This window comes from Gossypium hirsutum, chromosome A10, assembly GCF_007990345.1.
Source record: "Gossypium hirsutum isolate 1008001.06 chromosome A10, Gossypium_hirsutum_v2.1, whole genome shotgun sequence".
NCBI lineage: Eukaryota > Viridiplantae > Streptophyta > Magnoliopsida > Malvales > Malvaceae > Gossypium > Gossypium hirsutum.
The window spans coordinates 7,637,920-7,659,926 of record NC_053433.1 but is presented as its reverse complement, the minus strand read 5'-3'; the positions used below and the strand labels follow the sequence as shown (position 1 = coordinate 7,659,926).

General features: G+C 29.7%; 2 protein-coding genes and 1 long non-coding RNA gene across 3 annotated transcripts; all 3 read right to left on the bottom strand.

Annotated features, from left to right (window-relative positions):
- Nucleotides 1–609: 609 nt before the first annotated feature.
- On the bottom strand, nt 610–1,351 carry LOC121208611 (uncharacterized). The gene is made up of 2 exons (XR_005903725.1): nt 1,060–1,351; nt 610–946 (listed from the first exon to the last, which is right to left on the bottom strand). It is a non-coding gene; the product is annotated as an uncharacterized lncRNA (long non-coding RNA).
- Nucleotides 1,352–1,774: 423 nt separating this feature from the next.
- LOC107944854 (inositol oxygenase 1) lies at nt 1,775–4,769 on the bottom strand. Its single transcript, XM_016878683.2, has 11 exons — nt 4,388–4,769; nt 4,002–4,104; nt 3,426–3,507; nt 3,135–3,339; nt 2,970–3,029; nt 2,832–2,884; nt 2,608–2,730; nt 2,454–2,523; nt 2,275–2,353; nt 2,092–2,173; nt 1,775–2,007 (listed from the first exon to the last, which is right to left on the bottom strand). The coding sequence occupies exons 1-11, from the start codon at nt 4,416–4,418 to the stop codon at nt 1,981–1,983; spliced, it is 915 nt and encodes a 304-aa protein (XP_016734172.1). The 5' UTR covers nt 4,419–4,769; the 3' UTR covers nt 1,775–1,980.
- A 5,730-nt stretch (nt 4,770–10,499) lies between these two features.
- Nucleotides 10,500–12,923, bottom strand: LOC107916333 (mediator of RNA polymerase II transcription subunit 6). The gene is made up of 5 exons (XM_016845585.2): nt 12,490–12,923; nt 11,899–12,073; nt 11,455–11,524; nt 11,193–11,302; nt 10,500–10,851 (listed from the first exon to the last, which is right to left on the bottom strand). Exons 1-5 carry the CDS (start codon nt 12,744–12,746, stop codon nt 10,693–10,695), a joined length of 771 nt encoding a protein of 256 aa, XP_016701074.2. The 5' UTR covers nt 12,747–12,923; the 3' UTR covers nt 10,500–10,692.
- Between the last annotated feature and the right edge of the window lie 9,084 nt (nt 12,924–22,007).

The following is a 22,007-nucleotide window of genomic DNA, read 5'->3' as shown; positions in this document are numbered from 1 at the left end:
TGGAATTTTATTTAAATCAATCTATTTGAAAAATTGCAAGAATAATGACAAATACACTACACTTAGGGCACTAAATCCTAACAACGTCTCACTTACCCTAATGAGGTAGACAAGTCATATTTCGGATTCACATACCCTCTACATATTTCTCAAAACTCCTAGCCACCAGAGTCTTGGTAAGCGGATCCAATAGGTTGTTCTCAGATGCAATTTTGACTACACCCACTATTCCGTCAACTATTGGCTCTCAAATAATGTGATATTTCCGATAGATATTTTTTGTCCTTTTATGTTTTTGTGCTTATTTAGTATTAGTTGTTTCTATACTAATAGCAATTGACCTAAATAAAAACAAACCAAACAATTGGTTTTTTTATTTGTTCTTAATTTTTTCCCCTTAAGCATAGTAAAGATGTTCACTGATAAAGTGAATATTAGAAATAATAGAATATGATAAAATTACATTAAATGTTGATTTGATTCAATTTTCAGAAATTGTTAACATTATTTTATTTTAACATTTTGCATATACAAATAATTAAATTTATCCAATATAAAAAATAAATTGATGTATATATATAAATTATCATCAAACCTATGTATATATAATTACCTCAAATTAAAATTCATGTATCAAATAATATTTGAATCAAAATTCATATATAATTTTGATATTTATTCCCTAAAAACCACAGAAAAATTGCTTATAAGCATATTCAATTCAAGGATACCATTATTTATTTCAGAAAAACACACAGAAAAAGAAAAGAAAATAAAGGATCATTTATGTAGCTACTAAATGGATCCCTGAAGCGACTAAAATCCAGTAATCTATCTCAAGGAGTTGCCATTTCGGAGGGTGGAGATTGAACCGAAGCGCATCCGCAGCTACAGCAGGCTCCGCCTGGTGGTGGAGGCCCGCAACATACACAAGCAGGACAGACAACTGTAACAGAGAATATCAATATTAAAAAATCAAAACCCTTAAGCAAACTGCCTCAAATTTTCCGGTCAGGAATATATGTACACATATATATGTAGTGGTTTACAGGTTTGTACCAGGAGGACGAGCCGTAACACAAGGTAACATGGGAGACACAACCAGAGAGAAAATAACAAGGGCTATCAGTACAGATCTTGGGTACTCCCCTGCCATATTTGTCAGCGACTTCAAAACAGTGTGATAATAGGATTTGATGGTACAAATCCAGCATAATTATATATACTTCTTAATAAAAGTCTTAGATATGGATATGTATGAAATTCGTCTGCAACTTGCATATTTTTTATTTGAGTACCAATTTTCCAGTCCAAAACATGACAATTTTTTGGTACATCAGTAATTTTTCTATTTTATTTCACCTACACTTGCCATTTTGTTATTCTTTTCATTACACAGATTACAAATTACTGTGGGTCAGATGCTTCTCTCGATTAATGCAAATACTATTATTTTTTGTGTGTATTTTCATTTGATGAAGTGTTAAAACAAAGTTTTCGAATAAAATAAAAATAAATGAATTTAATACCGACAATTTTGTCGTCTTCAAGGAAAAAAATGTTGGACTAAGGAGTTTGTTGATTTTATTTTAATATATAAATGAAAACTCCCGTACACATTTTTACCAAGTATTTGACTTTTCATTTTAAATATTCGTCGGTTTTTTCAGTCAATGCTGTGGTTGACGTTATCATGATACAGAAATATGTTTGATACCATAGATATCAAATAATATTGGTTAAGAAAAATAAATAATACTAATTTGGTGGACAATTGTTGAAACGCTAGAATTACTTTCATTACAAGGCAAATAGATAAATTCATTGCAACCATTATTTTTTATACAGGCTTTTGGCAAAGCAACCATGATGACATCTCAGTCATCAAATTATTCTATATGTATAAGAACGCTAGCTAGTTGACCGCCTTAGAGCCCAGCTGCCGAGGAATTGAAGTGGCGAGTGAGAAAGAACAAGGATTCACCATCTTAGTTTTGCTGGGAAGTACTGCAGGGGAATAAATAAAATTGCAATTGCAGGACACATGATGAGGATTAGGAGGAATTAACTCAAGTTTCAAATTGTTCTTACCTTTTCTATGAGGGAGAGATAGTATGGCTTCACCTTTTCGACATCGATCCGAACTTTGCTCTTGCTGTAAAGATCATATTTGCTGCACAAATTGTAAGTTGACCAAAAAAAATATTCAGTATAGGGTAAAAATCAGGATAAGGAAATGGACTCTAGGTACTGTGATTGGAATCCATGTCATACTTGAATATTTCGAGCCACTTGAGATTCTCGACATCCTCCCCGTTCATCAGTTGCTTGTATGACCCTGACCTATGCAAGGCTGCAACATAAAGGCAAGCGACTCGGTTCAATTTATAAATTGGAATTGAAATAAGGCTTCGAAGACCTGAAACTTTTTAAACTGGGGACTCGGTACTTACCATAAAATGAATGGTATCTGATAATGAAAAGAGCTGCTGATGGCAGAGTTGTATTGTTCTCTTTAGCCACCTGAATATATTATAGATTCCAAAATTAGTTCGTATCGTCGCATTTCTCGATGCTAAAAAGAAGGCGTCGGAATTCATATCCTACCAGATACATGTAGTCATCATGCCCCCATGACATCATAACACTGTTAAGTCCACAGCCCTCTGAGTACACTCCATATTTAGTGTTGTAAGCAGGGTTGTGGTAGTCTGGATTTTCCTCAAAATACTGTAGCCACGATATACTAGGATCAGAGATTATAAGATGTAAAGATATATATAAACTTGTTCTTTTTATGATATAAAGGTTTAAAACCCAAAAGGAATTACCTTGTGGTGAACAATTGATTTGTCAAAAGCACAGCCAACAGGATATGTATCACCTAAAACACCAAGGATCATGATTTGATATTTAGAAATACAATGAAGTACTATTATAAACTATTGCAAATAGTAAACCAGACTCACCAACAACAGCCCACTGAGGAAGCCCTCCAAAGCTAGGATGAAGAAGCACTTTTCCAAGGTCTAAACCCCATAAACAAACAGAACAATAGTTAATAATACACATATTTTGCAAACCATGAATCTTAATTCTAGAATCTCAAGAAAAAAAAAGTCCCAAATAATTACCATGGATAAGGCCTGTGAGGTGCAGCCAGTCCTCATCAGGATAGTCCTTTCGGATAGCCTCAGCTGTTTGCAGCAAGTGTTCAATCTGAGGCTCATCCAAGTCAGGGTCACTCTCATCAACCACATCATTAAGAAGTTCACAGCATTCCCATATGCTCATCTCCACCTTGTCTAAATTTCCATACTCTTCTCTCATTCTCTTGACCTGCAAATTGAGTTGAATTTATTTAGTCCATACTTGTGTCAGGGAAGATAAAAAGTGATGGCACATAGAAGCACAGGATTACATACAAAGTCATATGTCTGGTTGATATGATTGGTTCGATAGAAGTTCTCAACACCCTGTTGCCTCTCACTTTCAACATGATAATCTCTGCAGTTTGCAAATACAAAGTGGACCGATCAAGCACACACGTTCTCAAGGCACGTATAGAAGTATTCAACCAGGTAGAAAAGAAAATTTGTTGTTGGTGCATTTCTGGGCCATGTCATGGGAATATGTTAAACATTAACATGGACCAAGACAACATAATCTAGCTCAGGTCTGAAATAAAGGCTTAAGACCAATAAATGATGAAGGCCTTCTTAGTCATAATTAATTTCGATTTGCTTTACTACTGTTTCCGGATCACAGAAATATGCACATCATCAAAAAAAAAAAAAAAAGAGGGAAAGATGGGTCCTTTGTCATTTTTCCTTGATGGGGAAATAAAGTATATAGCCTTGATTGATTTGATGAATGCGTAGATTTTGTTCATATTTTGGTACTATTATCCATACGGGGCTTTCAACAGAATTTTGTTGATGTACGTCCATTTGGCCATTGGCCTTTGCACTTATAGTTACAGCAACAACAAAAAGTTCTACCTAAAGGTGTGGCCAAAAGAGTTAGTATGTGGCATCATAAATCCCCCATTCAACACCCCTTCTTTCTCAACATCATCGGCCTTGTTAAACCCCGCTTCAATTCCTGATATACAAAACCAAAATCACCAAAAAGAAAAAAAAAAACATATTCCATACAATTATCTAATGACTTAAAATTATATATGCATTAAAATCCCAGAACGCAATAACTTAAAACAATGTTTCTTTTATTTTTTTAAAAGCAAAAAATTATGAACGAAGTAAAACATAAACCTGCTTTTTTTTTAAAGCCAAAAAATATATAAAATAGCAAATAAAATCACATTGAACACCGAAAGCTTATGGGATTAGTGGTGAAAAAAGAAAAGAAAATCATGAATAATTACCAAAATCAGGTTGATCAATGAGGATAGTCATCTTGAATGAAAAGAGAAGCGAACCCCAAATATCTAAACAAAAAACAATTTATAGTGATATTAAAAGAAGTTGAATGGTGCATGAAGCAAAATATCAAGGTATTTATAGTCAGGTGGGAAAAGTCCTTGATAGAGAATTTCCAGATCCTGTGTCCTTCCCTGAAAATTTTATGTCCTTCCCTGAAAATCTATAAACTTTGCTTCCTTATTCATTATCTTTTTTGTGATGTAGAAATGTTTGTTTACAATAATGTTCAGAGTCTTTAGAAGTAAAAGAAGCAAAGCTCCAGTGTTGCACTGCAAGTTGGCAAAGAGGAGACCCAGTTAACTGGGAAATAGCTGGCTTTATTTTATTTACTTAATATTTGGTTCCTATCTTTAGACCAAAATATCAATGTCACGGCTGAGTCAGATTATGGTTGGATACCACAAATTTATATGATGATGTCATGTCCACTTGATGTGGTGGCACCCCCCCACTGGACTTTCTTTGTACTTATTAGGCGTTTCAACGTGACCACTGCCTTCCTACATTTTTTGACGGGTCCCACTGAATAAAATTAATGGCTCAGGTAACCACACCTTTACGTATAGTCGGAACCCTTGCTATATATTTTTAATATTAATAGACCAAATATTGATCTCAAAATAATCATATAAATATTTTTTATACAATCAAAGCTTGTATTATAATTTAAGAGAAGGTATCGAAACCATTAAGATTCAAACCTTAAGCTTTAAGTTATTTGTCGAGTAATTTTGTTTTATATCTTATTAATTAAAATATTTAGATATTTATACATATTATCATAGCTCATGATAGGACTTTACTGTTTTGTCTTGACTCTATTGTTTTTGGCACTGACATTCTGTGCGAACTTCAGGCCCACTGGACACGTATTTCACTCTGGGTTGTCTATGGAGCACACAGTCCTTTCTATTCCTAGTATTGTCATTCCTTGCAAGCTTTAGACCTGCTGGGCACATGTTTCATTTTCAGTTTCCTGCGGAGCATGGTCCTTCTTCTGTGAGTTTCTTGGACGCACGCAAGCTGAGACTGCGACCTTCCCTTAGTTCATGTGAGTTGGGTCCACGAACACCTCTCGATGTCCTTTCGTGGTTCGCTTCTCACTCGATCATCTAATAAGACCATTTATTCTTTTGAATTATTAACATAATATTTTTTTTTTCGAATTTATAAGTATAATTACAATTATAAATTATGCATATTCAAATTAATTATAATTAAAACCAAATATTATAGAACAATCTAATTTTAAAGGTTATATTAGTTATTTTATTATTTTTTAAAATAATATAAACGGATCTAGTAGTCTAAATAAATCTAAAATGAAAATCTAAATTACTTAAAAAAGGTGATTTTAAAAATTTAAACTTTAAAATTTGGATTTAGATTTAGAAAATAATGCAAATTGATAATACATATAAAAAAATAATGTATTCGTGGCTATTTCTAAACTATATTCAATCTAAATTTTTGGACAGCCAAGCCAACGTCAGAGGTGAGATGTGGGAGTGGGACATGAGTCATTGTTGCAGACTGGAAATTAGCTAAAAATTGACCCAATTTGGGTGGGTTTGGTGGACATCTACCATCACAAATCTCATATTTGAAAATTGTATGGATTAGCTAGATTAAATTATGTTTTTTTCTTTTTCTTTTTATCACACTCAATTAATTTAATGGATTTAGTTTTTTTAATATCATTTAAAATATCACATTATTTCTATTAAAATAATTGTATTTTTACTTATTAATTTACATTAGTTAAGCAATATTACTATTCTTGACAGACAAGGGTTACGGCTCTTGAAGAATCTCTACTCTCTGCCTGCTAAATTTTTTAAAATCAAATATCATGATAGAGGTTTTTTGAAGCTACCGAAGGGTACAAGTCCTTTTTTTTATATATAAAATATTAAAATTAATAAATTAACTTAGAAATACTATTTAATGGAAGAAAGATTTGAAAAATAAAAAAAATAATAATTATTTTTATTAATTGTTAATATTGTATTATGCTGGAACTTTTGAGTGTTATATTATGTGTTAGAATAAGTTGTACAACGTGATTATCTCTTGATGTCCCATAGACTATTTAAAGTGATGTTAAAATTGGTGTATACCCCAAAAAGTACTTTCGAGTTGACATTATTGACATTAAAAGATAATGTTTTTAGGGTCAAACTAACAAAGGAATGAATCTTGGTTTGAAACTCTTGTTTAATTAACTAAATTTCCTTGTGATAAAAGTCAAAGTCTTTATGTTGTCATATTTGACTTTTGATTACCTCACCAACATTTTAAAATAACTATAGTCAGTTTTTCGTATAATTTAGAGTAAGAGGTAGAGAAATTTGATATGCTTGGAAAAGTTATCATTATCCTTATTTTATTTTTATAGCTGATAAAAAATTGCTTTATAAATAATTTTATTTAAATATTTTTCAAGATAATTTATGAAGATAATTATTAACATTTAAGCATGTGATAAAGACTCGTTTTTTGGTTGTTGATCATGTTGAAGTAAAACTTATAAATAGGTCAATGGTTGATTTCTTAATTAGTCATTTGGAGGTAGGGTTAGACACTCCTTGTTAGGGCTTTTTATGGAGAGATATTAAATGTAAATGAGATATTTGGCAAGAGTGATTTTTAACGAGTTTAATTTTAAAATTTTAATTATTTATTGGAAGAGATAGATTGAGTTTTAACTAATAATTGTACTAGATGAATTGTTGAATAAAATCATTGCTTAAGTAAGACTTCATAGTAAGATTGATAAATCGGAATTTCGTTAACAAATATAATGTACTATGCAAACTCTTTAATTCTGTACAAACTTTTATTCCAATAGAAAATAGAACGAAACAAATCACATAAATGATGTAATGCAAATCTAGAATAATCTAATTGAGAATCTATGCACAACATTTACGCATGATAATAAATTTATTTTTGGTTGAATGGTACAAAAATAAATATCAATAAAAAAAAATATGCCCATCAAATTTATGCATTAACTTAAGATTAAATAATATAAGGTACATATTGTTTTATAAAAATAATTAAACCAGCAAATATAAATTAATTTGATTTATACAAAATTTAGAATTGATTTAATTATAAGTAATCGTAAGTCGTAACTCAGAAGTGCATACATTTTCAAACAGAAAAAAAATATGCTAATATTAAATTTTCTTAAAGATCATGTGTAATTGTAACAGGAAAAAAGTTATTTTATCATATAATTCGAATGAGTGATTTAAAAAAAAAGATTATAATAAATATTTTTAATATTATTTTTATTATTATATAATTATCAATTAATTTTTTATTTAATTTCAAAATATCATATCAAAAAAAATTTCAAGGATGATAACAATTTAATTTTAAATTTTAAATTCTAAACATAAAAAAATTATATTTCAAATATATTCTAATTTTTAAACTTTATTTTATAATTTGATAAAAACAGACAAAAATACAAATTTTATTAATTTATATTATGTCAGAAAGTGCTTAGAAATTTATCAATTTTATTTTATAGTTTGTTGTCACTATCTGAGCTCTTCTCCCACCCAATGTATTAACAAGTGTCATAAAAGCAACGAAAATTTGGAACATCGATGACACATACATAAAATATTATTTAAAAACTAAAAGCCTTCTGAATTTCGTATTATTATATTTCTCATTTTAGTGCTAAATAATTTTATAATTACATCTAAAAGTTGAATTATTTAAATTTTTAATAATTTTACTAAATTAATCAATTAAATTCTCATAAAAATAAAATTTTAACGTCATAATCTTTTAGTGTTAGCTTATCGTTTTTTATCATGTCAATAGTTAATGGTGAGATTTCAAAGGGACTTAATTTTGGATTTTATTTTATTTTAATTTGGAAAGTGAGATTTTGGCGATTGAAATATTTTGAAAGAAGAGGCTGTACCTGTACTGTAGTGTGGTGCTTTACAAGCAACAGTGAGGGAAGAGGTCGAAAGGAGGGAGGGTTTAGAATTTTAAGACACGAAAAAGAATATTTGCTAAATTTGTTATTTACTTATTAGTATTTGAGAACTTCAGCTTCAAGTAACTTGGTATGTACGTCTAGCAATTTCAGTGCATGTATCAGCATTTTGTTATATATAGATTTTGGTGTTATGCCATGAAGGCTTGAAGGATCAAAAGTCTCCTCTCTTCAATATTTTATGGGTTATTTTATTATCGATTGACATTCCATTTCAAAGAAATTTTGTTTTTCATGTTTATATTTCCAAGTTCCTTCATAAAATGATTTATTATATACCCAAGGCATGACTTGAATGCAGTGTTTAAGTGTGTTGCTAAAAACTCTAATTAGGAGTGAAGTCCAATTTTATTATGAAGATAGGCTGTTCACTTTCTCTATTACTATTTTTGTCTCAATAACATTACCATAAATATGTTTTATGTGCAAATATAATATCTTTAACATCTACAAGTTTAAATGATTTTTTTTTTGTGGAAAAAATTATTTATTCTCAAAATAACTACTTTCGAAATTTTATTTAAGAAATGCATCATAAAATTGTGATAATTGGCCCTTTAGGATAAAAAAAGAGATGAGGAAAAAGAATTTTATTTTAATATTTTGATTGTTTTTTAAGTCTAATTCCAATGTGGAAGTTAGTTTAAGATGTTAACTATTTCTCTTACTTTTTCTTTTAATTTTTTAATATTGTACTATATAGGTTCAAATTTGAATATAGTCCATGTATTTATCAATTTACTTTTATTTACTTAATATTAATCTTTTTACTTTTTAATTTGCTCATTTTCTTTCTCTGTTAATTTTTTCCATGGACTCTATCAAAATATTAAATACAATCACAAATTTAGTCCCTCAATCTTTACAATTTTTATTAATTAATCCATACTCTCTTTTTCTTATATAAAAATAGGGTAAACTACAAAAATAGTCACTTTTGTTTGCCTCATGTTACATTTTAGTCACTTATGTTTGAAATGTTACGTTTTAGTCACTTATGTTATTATTTTGTTACGAAGTGATCACTCTTCCGTTAAGTTCTGTTATCTCCCTAACGATAATCCTATGTGGCAGTCCAACTAGATATTATTGAATCTGCTAATACGTATTTCATTCGGATGAAGTATATATTAGCAAATTCACTAATATGATTATATATATATACACACACGCATGTATCACATTACAAAAACAAAATTTTAAATACTTATACCTAATAAAACATGTATCTCATTACAATAATAGTTATTTTCTAAATAACATATTGTTTTATAATTTTATTTCTTATTTGATATTTTAATTTAATTTTAATAATACATACTTTATCCGGATGAGATATGTATTAGCAGATTCAGTAATATCTAGTTGGACTGCCATGTAGAATTACCGTTAGGGAGATAACAAAACTTAACGGAAGAGTGATCACTTCGTAACAAAATAATAACATAAGTGACTAAAACGTAACATTTCAAACATAAGTGACTAAAATGTAACATGAGGCAAACAAAAGTGACTATTTTTGAAGTTTACCCTATAAAAGTATTAAAAAAATTAAAATTATATAAAAATTTATAGACTAATTGAAATAATTTATAAAATTTTCTAAATGTGTCAAAGAGTTAATGATAAAAAAACACTGAAAATTAACACCAAATTAAAAATCATTATTCAATTCATTATGAGTTTATTGTTACAAATTGAAAAACTAATTTTCTTAATAATAAACTTTAAAAAACTCCCTTTCAACTCTTCACACTTTCTTCTTTCATATAAATTTTTTAAAGTTTTTAATAATTAAAGCAAAAATAGAAAAAATAGAAATCAAATTGACAAAATTTGTGAAGCAACTGATTTGTGATCGTACCTAATTTTTTAACAGAGTCAATAGAAAAAGTTGACAAATCTAAGAAGTACAGGGACCAATTTTGGGCAAATAAAAGTAGAGGAACTAAATCCGCACACATCAGTAAGTATAGGGACCATTCTCAGAATTTAACCTATTATATACACACACACTTGCACCAGGATGGGATAATGATTTTGATAGTCTTGAGACATCACAGTGGTTAAAATACTTAAACAAAGGAAGAGATTAGCTAATTATACAACAGACTTCTCATTACATTAGATGATTAGAAGTTCTCTACTATCAGGCTTGTGCCCAACACAAGGCTGAAAAAGTTCTAATGCTCCATTGAAATGGGAGGAAAAACAATGAGTTCAAAATTTCATTCTCTTAGCTGGACCTTGATCTATGATGGGATCAACAGCAGGAGGCTGAGGTTCTGCTGTTTGCTGGTTTTCTGGCTCTTTATCTGCTTCTGTTGTAGGCGGAACAAAGCCATCTGGAAACGGAGGTGGTGGAGGGGCTGGTGGTAACTGCAATTGTCACACACAGGTTCTTCTCAAAAACATCAAGAAATCACCGACACTTCTTCCAAAATCAAGAGGGACTACTAAATTTCATCATAAAAAAATGTTGTGATTTCTGATTTATCACAGTTTACATGAAAGTACGTGAAACCAGTATGAATTCTATACAAACATAATTGGCCAAAAACAATCTATACAAATATCAGCCGAGAGGCAAGACAAGTGGACAACAAAACAATAAAATCTGAAATGAAAAATGTTAGTCCCTTGAATTACGGATCCTATACATTGTAGACATTAAGATGAATATATGAGCATATGTGAAAATATTACATTACATAGGTTACCTTTCGCTGTAAAGAGGCAAGAATATGATCCACACGCTTAACTTCCTTGAAGTCAATTGCCTCTTTACCACCCTTTGGTTCCGAAGCTTCACTTTCATTTTCAGTATCAACTGCATCAGAAATTCAATTCAAACAGTGTAAAAAGGCAACAATGGATTATGTGGCCAAGTACAGGAATGCATCCTTACAGAGTTTAAACAGGGGATGTCAATATTAAATTTAAAGGAAAAGGGGAAAACCAAAAAAATGGTGGGGGATTTACCATATCCAATCTTCTCCAACTTTGATGCAGCAGTTGTAAAAGCTTTTGATATATAATAAAGGGCACGTCCCTGTCACATGGATAATTTATCAATATACAAAAGATGATATGCAAACAAAGACTATATGTGAAGGAACAATACAGATAGAATGATAAATATCTGATGGAAAACAATAGAATTCTATTCCATGAAACTCTATCCACTCATTAAACCCCTTTTTTTTTCCTCTTTGTTTTCATTTCTAGATGTTTTTCTCTTAACAAGAGATTCATTTCGAGGTGAGGAATACAAATGGCCAAGACGTATGAATGGGAAACCAGTTTTGGTAATATTCCAACAAAAAGAATGCTGTAACCAGACTGAGATCAATTGAGTCTTTAGGTGATAGCATTCTTTTGTTATACAGACAAAATAAGAGAGGAAAACAATACAACGGAACTTACAACTCGAGCTGCAAAGACATTGCAAAGTTGTGGTGCTTGATATATCGAACCATCCAAAATATAGTATGCTAGTATCGGTGTTACTTTCTCCGCACTGTCCCTCTTTTGCTTACGGATAATAAAGAGGTGTGGCTCCATAACTTCACTAAGCATGTACTCTATCCCAGTCATTTTCCTAGATTAAAGGGAAAATGAAAATCTCATTACTGATCTTATAAGTACTAAATCTTTAAACTATGATTCTTCGCCATGATTTATGATATAATAATCATGTTTTCCAATCAAATGAAATACTTCAAGTTAACTATTTGGTAGGTATCAAAACATTTTCCAAGTAGATAAAATGCCAATCACAAATATGCAACTATGCGTTCCTGTTCCTCCGGCAGATTGCATAGAAAATGCCTCATCTTCGGGTAAAAATAAAAAGCTAATATTGACCTTTGACATACCCAGATCAATATTTGTTTAAAACTCCAACTGAGTTTCATAAATTTTGACATTTTCAAGTCCAAGAAAAAAAACAAAAAACAAAATCTAATCTTGCAACATGCCAACGAGAATTAAAACCCAGGCTTTAAATTTTCTTACGAAAGTTGAGAGATGTCAAGAGGGTGAATGGATTGCATCCTGAGCTTCTCGTTGTTGCAGGTCCAATCATAGAACGGAGATAGGGCAAAGTAATCGAAAATTAGGTTTCGATCAAGAGGGTACGTGTTTAGCCACAATTGGTCTCTGAAACATATACCTGTCATGTCCGTTCCAGGAGGCTGCATCGCTGGCGGCGGTGGCGCTTCAAAGTTTCCCCCTGCTGCCGCCTGTGATGGCGCTACCGGTGGCGTCGCCATTTTGGGGCTATGTTTTCGGGTAGGTTTTAGTTGGAATTTAGCACTATATATCAGCAATCATCCTCTTTAACGGTATGAGGGCCCAAACGACGTCGTGAGTAAAACGGACAACATTATTTATGCAAGGTTTTTTATAGACATTTTTCCGATACAATGAGAAAGATAAGTACATGTGTTTTTGTACTTTATTTGAAACCATACACATACCTTATCATTGTCATCAAGACTTTTTGTTGTTATAATAATTCATAATGGAAAATATTCAAACCCTCCAACCACATGAATCAATTAATATATTGATTCGGATTAAGAAAAAAAAAGCGATTAAGTTATACGCCGCTTTCAACCAACTTCAAACTATGAACTAATTAAATCAATACTAAATTTCGATCCAAACTAAAAAAAATTCAGTCCAAATTCATTAAAATTACAAAAAACAAATCTCACCCAACCTGAAATAAAAATAAACTAAACTTAAAAAATAACCCTAAAAAAATGAGTAAAAACTCCATATCTACCTACAAAATTGATTCCTTCATCTTTTATAAGAAAAGAAAAAAAACTAAAAGTTTTGGGTTTCACTCTTTGTTGTCATCCCTGCTTTATTTCTCTTCTCTAATTTTTAAATATTGAGAAAATTAAATATCCTCAAATGTTGAGAAATATGAAATGTTTTCAAAGATGCAAAGAAGAAAGGTTGATAAAAATATAGAATAGTAGTTTACACATAGGCTTTAAAAACTTTTAAATTAAAGTGAGTTTCTTTTATTCAATTAATTTAAAATTATCTTCAAAATAAACAATTTAACTAATATCCATTATGAAATGTGACTATTGATTAACTGAGTATTATATAAAAAAACTTATTATATTTATTATTTTTCATCGATTAAATTGGAAATGAGTGATATGATGAATTTAATTATCGAGGTAAAGCATGCATACCCTTTTTAAAGTTTGATAAAAAAAATGATTTACATCCTTATGGTTTATTTATTAAATAATTTTATTTCTATTCTATGGTATAAGAAAATTAATTTATTAATGGTGTGTAAAGTTAAACAATATCATATACATATGTATACACTAGACATATAAATACTGACTTTTGTTTCACTCACAAATCCCATATTTATAGTATTTTTTTAATTTAAATATCAATATATGTAATCTTTTATTGATTTATAAAAACAAAAACATAATCATAATAATATAAGTTTTTATAAACCAGGAATTGTGATAATTTTCAATTGAATTGAGATACAAATTAACGCCTAACTCAATAAAAAAATTTATTATAATAAGGATGGATAAGAAATGTAATATAAATTTTTAAAAAAAAATCTCAAATATTAAAGATCTACTACACCAACCCGCAAAATCTTTGGAATAAGTTTGGTTAAGAAGAATCCAAAATGGTTTTTCTTTTCTGGCCCAACATCTTCCGCTTGAGGTGAACAGTTATCAGTTTCCTTTCGTATGATTGTGGTGAAGCGGTCATTGGTCAATGCGATGCCATTGCCATGGCGATGCTCAACACTCTCCTTTCTCTCTCCAAATCTTGACGTCCTCTAGAAATGCAGCAACTTTATCTGTGAGTGTTTCTACAGCACTGTGGATTTTCTTCCCATGGAATAAGTTCCTCTCGTAAGAGCTGCAATTCATTGTAAAATATTGTCAGTACCGTTTAGGAAACCTGCAAAATAGTGTAATTGTTATCATCTTTACCTCGATGAGGTCATTGCTGGAACCCCAGCTTGACTTGATGAATATGGTTTTGGGTCGACAAATCCAAAAGCAGCAATCGAGAAAAGCTGCATAATCAAATGACTTCCTATAGCAGCATCTCACTCAAAGGGACTCTACATATACTAGTTGAGCAGCAAAATTCTCTCGTAGGTTGGCCAGAATCGAATCCTTGTTGTCTTTAGAAGAAAAAGGAAAATTGTGTTAACTAATCACAATATTGATTACTGCTGTAAACATCATCATCATCATCATCATCATCATCATAATAATAAGAAATGCTAATTAAAAAACGTACGTACCATAAGTCCATAACACAGTGCACAAGTATCTTTACGGTATGACTTGGTTTAAGGACAGCTTTCGCAGACAAGGGAATCTGCTTTTGTTTTTTAATAATGGGAGACCCAATACACGAGCTTCTAAATCAAGAACGTTGAATGAATTGGTAGAAGCAAATAATGCAACTCCTACATAAAATCCAAACTTAACTTTGAAGTGTTTTTTTTTTTGGAAGATTCTAAAATATTAAGATAAAAGAAGATTAGATATTCTAGATTAATATTCTAACTATATATTAGATATTTTATAAAATCAACAACAAGGATGTCGACATGTGTCAACAATTCAACGATTTATTAAACTTTATAAATAGGGGTGGGAGTTTTTATTCTTACTATGATGTAAAAAAAGAGCCATAAGCAAGAGAGTGAGGTATAGGTAGAAAAGAAAAGAGTAGTGAGATAAGTGTGTGTCATATTGTAATTATATGCTTATTAATAAAAGTGTTCTCTTTTTTTGTAATTATACGTCTCAGTTAAGCCTTAAGTTTTTAAACACTTAGTACACTTGGGTCGACTTTAATATATGGTCGGTTCACTACAACAAAACAATCCTAAGACAACACTTTTGGGCCAACACTTTTAAGTGTTGGGATAACCTTGCCGATATACGCTTTGGCCAACTCTTTGTGTAAGAGTTGGGATATGCATGCTTGAGGCAACGGTTAAATAAGAGTCTATTTTGTCCAACACTATGCCGGCGCTTTTGGGCCGAAACTTTCCTAAGTATTGGGATAGAATTGTCGATATATGTTTTGGCCAACTCTTTGTATAAAGGTCGGGATATGCATGCCTAAAGCAACGCTTAAATAAAAGTCAGTTTTGTCTAACACTATGCCAACTTTTGTTATACCTTTCCCAACTATATAAAAGTGTTGCCATATGAAAGGCTTAAGACGACTCTTTTTGGACTACGCCAACCCTTTTTTGGGTTGTTTAAATTTGTATCTTTAAACAACCTTTTTAGGTATTGACAAAATCTAATCATATCTTGACTTTTTAGGCGGAGTTGGGAAAATATTAACCTATCACAACTTTTATTTTTCGTTGGCAAATATTTTATCTAACCCAACCTTTTTTTGTGTTGCCTTTGTTGCTCATAACTTATCTCAACCTTTTTTTTCATTGGCAAATGTTTGACCTAACCCAACCTTTTTTTATGTTGTCTTTGGACTAACCCAACAAATTAAATAAAATATTATCTTACGCTATCTATTTGTTTAATACCCAAAATTTCATATAATTTACACTATCTATTTGTTTAATACTAAAAATATTATCTTATATTTTTTTAATACCAACAAATTAAATAAAAGCCCGTCCACTTATAATCCTAAACCCTAACCCCGGCCCTTTCAGAGTTCAATATTTTCCTTGCAGCCGCTAAGAGATCCAAAATTTAAAATTCTTACTTTTATACGTAGAAAGAACATGTGAAACCCTTGAAATTTGAATAAAGAGATAGATGATGATTTTTAAAGTTTCTCAATAAATTAGTTTAGTACTAATTACCTTGTTCCTTTCCCTTTTTAACTCCTGAGTCTGAGCCTAAGTCTTCTCATCTTCCTAAATACTATTTTATCTATAACTCAATTGTTTTTTTTTTATAAACATAATTTAATATTACGTTTTTCTTTTACTCATATATATCATAAGTGTAACAAAATATAATGTTGGATTATGTGATATTCATAAAAGAAAAAAAATTATAGAACCGAAATTATGGCCTATTAACCTAGTGTTCACCTTTCTCGAATTGGGTTCGAATAATTTTTATACCAAATATATATATATATATAATAAACACTAATGATTTAACTAGCATTTTGAAAAAAAATATAAAAGCATTGAAAAAGGTAAATAACCTTTCTATAAATATTTATTTAATTTTTTTTATACAAAGTCAAGTACACATATCAATTAATAATATAGTTATTGTGAGCATAGATACCGTTTCCTCGAAGATTACTGTAACAACTTGTTTTTCAGTTGTGTCAGGAATAGTCCATAAATATTATTATTTAATATATAAGTCAAGTATTATGATATATTAAATTTTGATTTGATAATTTTATTTAATTGGTTAATTAATTAAGTACAAGTGGTTCGATTCTAAGGTCAAGTAGTTTTGGAAAATGAGATATTAAAATCTCGTTTCCATAAACCGAGCCCGTAAATATTTTATAAAATTATTTACAGAATTTTTATATAGGTGTATTTAATTTTGGTCCGAACATTTTAATGACTGAATGATTAATTAAGGTATGATAACTAAATCGTAAAAACCGTAAAAAATAATTCTATAGAGTTCTATTAGTTGTAATGCGTAAATAATAATTGTTGGGGATTTATGTTGAAATTTGTCCACTTTAAATATCAGTGCACGGAATTTTTTTAAATAATGTTAATTTATAACTTAAATATTATTATATGTTAATGTGTAAAAAAAATAGTCATCATCTCTTTATTGGTTTTCACCACCGAAACATTAAGTTAAAGGAGAAGCCATTGAGCTTCAAGAAACCTTCGTCGTCACTCTTGCATGGTAAGTAAATCAATCCCTTTTTTTTTTGTAATTTTTATATTTTTAACATCATTGCAACTAGATCCGGCTAATCTGTATATCTATTTTTAAAATTGTTAAAGGTTTTAAAACTTGTTATTAATGATTTTTATATGTTTTCTGGTTAAATTTATAAGCTTAGTTGTAAAGTAGGACTAATTTGTTAAGTAAATTTTATTAGTTTTGTATAAGGACCAAATTGTAATAATGTAAAATTTGTCATGAAATTTTTTTAAAATTATGTTTTTAGAGGGTTGTACCATGATGAAATTGTAATTATTGGATTTAAAATCAAAGCTTGAATTTGAAAGATATAATAGTTTCGGTTTTAGAGATTAAATTGAATAAAATGTAAAAATTTAGGGAAACTATGTAAAATAAAATTAAATGATTATAAACATGAATTTGAGTGTTATTATGATTGGTACTAATATTTTGAATCTTAACTACTATATAGATCAAGTTGTTGACTTAGGCAAAAAAGGAAAAATTATTGAATAGTCCCTAGAATCTAAAATGTTAACGTTTTATCAGGTAAGTTCATACAGTATAAATATTTTTAATTTGCTTTTGAGTTTCAAATGTATACTCATTAATTTCTTATTGATATCTTGAATTGGTTATGAATTAGTACCTAAATTGAGAATTGAATCAAATTGAAATGGTATATTGTGAGGTTAAATCTTGATGAAATTAGTAAAACGCTCATATACGAGGTTACAGGTTAATGCCTGGAGGTTCCAAGTTCCAACATGTGTTGCGGATTCGAGAATACATGTATATTAAGCCATGGTCAGACTATTTGTTGTGTAGATTCAACCCTAACGATGACTAGACACTATTATTTGATTCATGTGGGTTTAGCGCAAATGGGTAACCAGACACTATTACTTTTACGGTATGACTTGGTTTAAGGACAGCTTTCGCAGACAAGGGAATCTGCTTTTGTTTTTTAATAATGGGAGACCCAATACACGAGCTTCTAAATCAAGAACGTTGAATGAATTGGTAGAAGCAAATAATGCAACTCCTACATAAAATCCAAACTTAACTTTGAAGTGTTTTTTTTTTTTGGAAGATTCTAAAATATTAAGATAAAAGAAGATTAGATATTCTAGATTAATATTCTAACTATATATTAGATATTTTATAAAATCAACAACAAGGATGTCGACATGTGTCAACAATTCAACGATTTATTAAACTTTATAAATAGGGGTGGGAGTTTTTATTCTTACTATGATGTAAAAAAAGAGCCATAAGCAAGAGAGTGAGGTATAGGTAGAAAGAAAAGAGTAGTGAGATAAGTGTGTGTCATATTGTAATTATATGCTTATTAATAAAAGTGTTCTCTTTTTTTGTAATTATACGTCTCAGTTAAGCCTTAAGTTTTTAAACACTTAGTACACTTGGGTCGACTTTAATATATGGTCGGTTCACTACAACAAAACAATCCTAAGACAACACTTTTGGGCCAACACTTTTAAGTGTTGGGATAACCTTGCCGATATACGCTTTGGCCAACTCTTTGTGTAAGAGTTGGGATATGCATGCTTGAGGCAACGGTTAAATAAGAGTCTATTTTGTCCAACACTATGCCGGCGCTTTTGGGCCGAAACTTTCCTAAGTATTGGGATAGAATTGTCGATATATGTTTTGGCCAACTCTTTGTATAAAGGTCGGGATATGCATGCCTAAAGCAACGCTTAAATAAAAGTCAGTTTTGTCTAACACTATGCCAACTTTTGTTATACCTTTCCCAACTATATAAAAGTGTTGCCATATGAAAGGCTTAAGACGACTCTTTTTGGACTACGCCAACCCTTTTTTGGGTTGTTTAAATTTGTATCTTTAAACAACCTTTTTAGGTATTGACAAAATCTAATCATATCTTGACTTTTTAGGCGGAGTTGGGAAAATATTAACCTATCACAACTTTTATTTTTCGTTGGCAAATATTTTATCTAACCCAACCTTTTTTTGTGTTGCCTTTGTTGCTCATAACTTATCTCAACCTTTTTTTTCATTGGCAAATGTTTGACCTAACCCAACCTTTTTTTATGTTGTCTTTGGACTAACCCAACAAATTAAATAAAATATTATCTTACGCTATCTATTTGTTTAATACCCAAAATTTCATATAATTTACACTATCTATTTGTTTAATACTAAAAATATTATCTTATATTTTTTAATACCAACAAATTAAATAAAAGCCCGTCCACTTATAATCCTAAACCCTAACCCCGGCCCTTTCAGAGTTCAATATTTTCCTTGCAGCCGCTAAGAGATCCAAAATTTAAAATTCTTACTTTTATACGTAGAAAGAACATGTGAAACCCTTGAAATTTGAATAAAGAGATAGATGATGATTTTTAAAGTTTCTCAATAAATTAGTTTAGTACTAATTACCTTGTTCCTTTCCCTTTTTAACTCCTGAGTCTGAGCCTAAGTCTTCTCATCTTCCTAAATACTATTTTATCTATAACTCAATTGTTTTTTTTTTATAAACATAATTTAATATTACGTTTTTCTTTTACTCATATATATCATAAGTGTAACAAAATATAATGTTGGATTATGTGATATTCATAAAAGAAAAAAAATTATAGAACCGAAATTATGGCCTATTAACCTAGTGTTCACCTTTCTCGAATTGGGTTCGAATAATTTTTATACCAAATATATATATATATATAATAAACACTAATGATTTAACTAGCATTTTGAAAAAAAATATAAAAGCATTGAAAAAGGTAAATAACCTTTCTATAAATATTTATTTAATTTTTTTTATACAAAGTCAAGTACACATATCAATTAATAATATAGTTATTGTGAGCATAGATACCGTTTCCTCGAAGATTACTGTAACAACTTGTTTTTCAGTTGTGTCAGGAATAGTCCATAAATATTATTATTTAATATATAAGTCAAGTATTATGATATATTAAATTTTGATTTGATAATTTTATTTAATTGGTTAATTAATTAAGTACAAGTGGTTCGATTCTAAGGTCAAGTAGTTTTGGAAAATGAGATATTAAAATCTCGTTTCCATAAACCGAGCCCGTAAATATTTTATAAAATTATTTACAGAATTTTTATATAGGTGTATTTAATTTTGGTCCGAACATTTTAATGACTGAATGATTAATTAAGGTATGATAACTAAATCGTAAAAACCGTAAAAAATAATTCTATAGAGTTCTATTAGTTGTAATGCGTAAATAATAATTGTTGGGGATTTATGTTGAAATTTGTCCACTTTAAATATCAGTGCACGGAATTTTTTTAAATAATGTTAATTTATAACTTAAATATTATTATATGTTAATGTGTAAAAAAAATAGTCATCATCTCTTTATTGGTTTTCACCACCGAAACATTAAGTTAAAGGAGAAGCCATTGAGCTTCAAGAAACCTTCGTCGTCACTCTTGCATGGTAAGTAAATCAATCCCTTTTTTTTTTGTAATTTTTATATTTTTAACATCATTGCAACTAGATCCGGCTAATCTGTATATCTATTTTTAAAATTGTTAAAGGTTTTAAAACTTGTTATTAATGATTTTTATATGTTTTCTGGTTAAATTTATAAGCTTAGTTGTAAAGTAGGACTAATTTGTTAAGTAAATTTTATTAGTTTTGTATAAGGACCAAATTGTAATAATGTAAAATTTGTCATGAAATTTTTTTAAAATTATGTTTTTAGAGGGTTGTACCATGATGAAATTGTAATTATTGGATTTAAAATCAAAGCTTGAATTTGAAAGATATAATAGTTTCGGTTTTAGAGATTAAATTGAATAAAATGTAAAAATTTAGGGAAACTATGTAAAATAAAATTAAATGATTATAAACATGAATTTGAGTGTTATTATGATTGGTACTAATATTTTGAATCTTAACTACTATATAGATCAAGTTGTTGACTTAGGCAAAAAAGGAAAAATTATTGAATAGTCCCTAGAATCTAAAATGTTAACGTTTTATCAGGTAAGTTCATACAGTATAAATATTTTTAATTTGCTTTTGAGTTTCAAATGTATACTCATTAATTTCTTATTGATATCTTGAATTGGTTATGAATTAGTACCTAAATTGAGAATTGAATCAAATTGAAATGGTATATTGTGAGGTTAAATCTTGATGAAATTAGTAAAACGCTCATATACGAGGTTACAGGTTAATGCCTGGAGGTTCCAAGTTCCAACATGTGTTGCGGATTCGAGAATACATGTATATTAAGCCATGGTCAGACTATTTGTTGTGTAGATTCAACCCTAACGATGACTAGACACTATTATTTGATTCATGTGGGTTTAGCGCAAATGGGTAACCAGACACTATTACTTTCACCTGTGTATGGAGTTCTTTTACGAAGTTTTATCGAGTAGAATTGTGAATGAAAATGTGATGATATGCCATTGGATGTTGGCAAAGTAATGTACATGATTTGGATATAAGGTACAAGTTGGTTTAAAATGAAAATGTGAACAATTCAGGTTATATATATGTGTGATGGAGCTCAAAACTTTATATGCTTAATGATGTTGTTTTGAATCTTGATAGGTATATTTGTTTTACATAATGAGTTTGTACGTGATAAG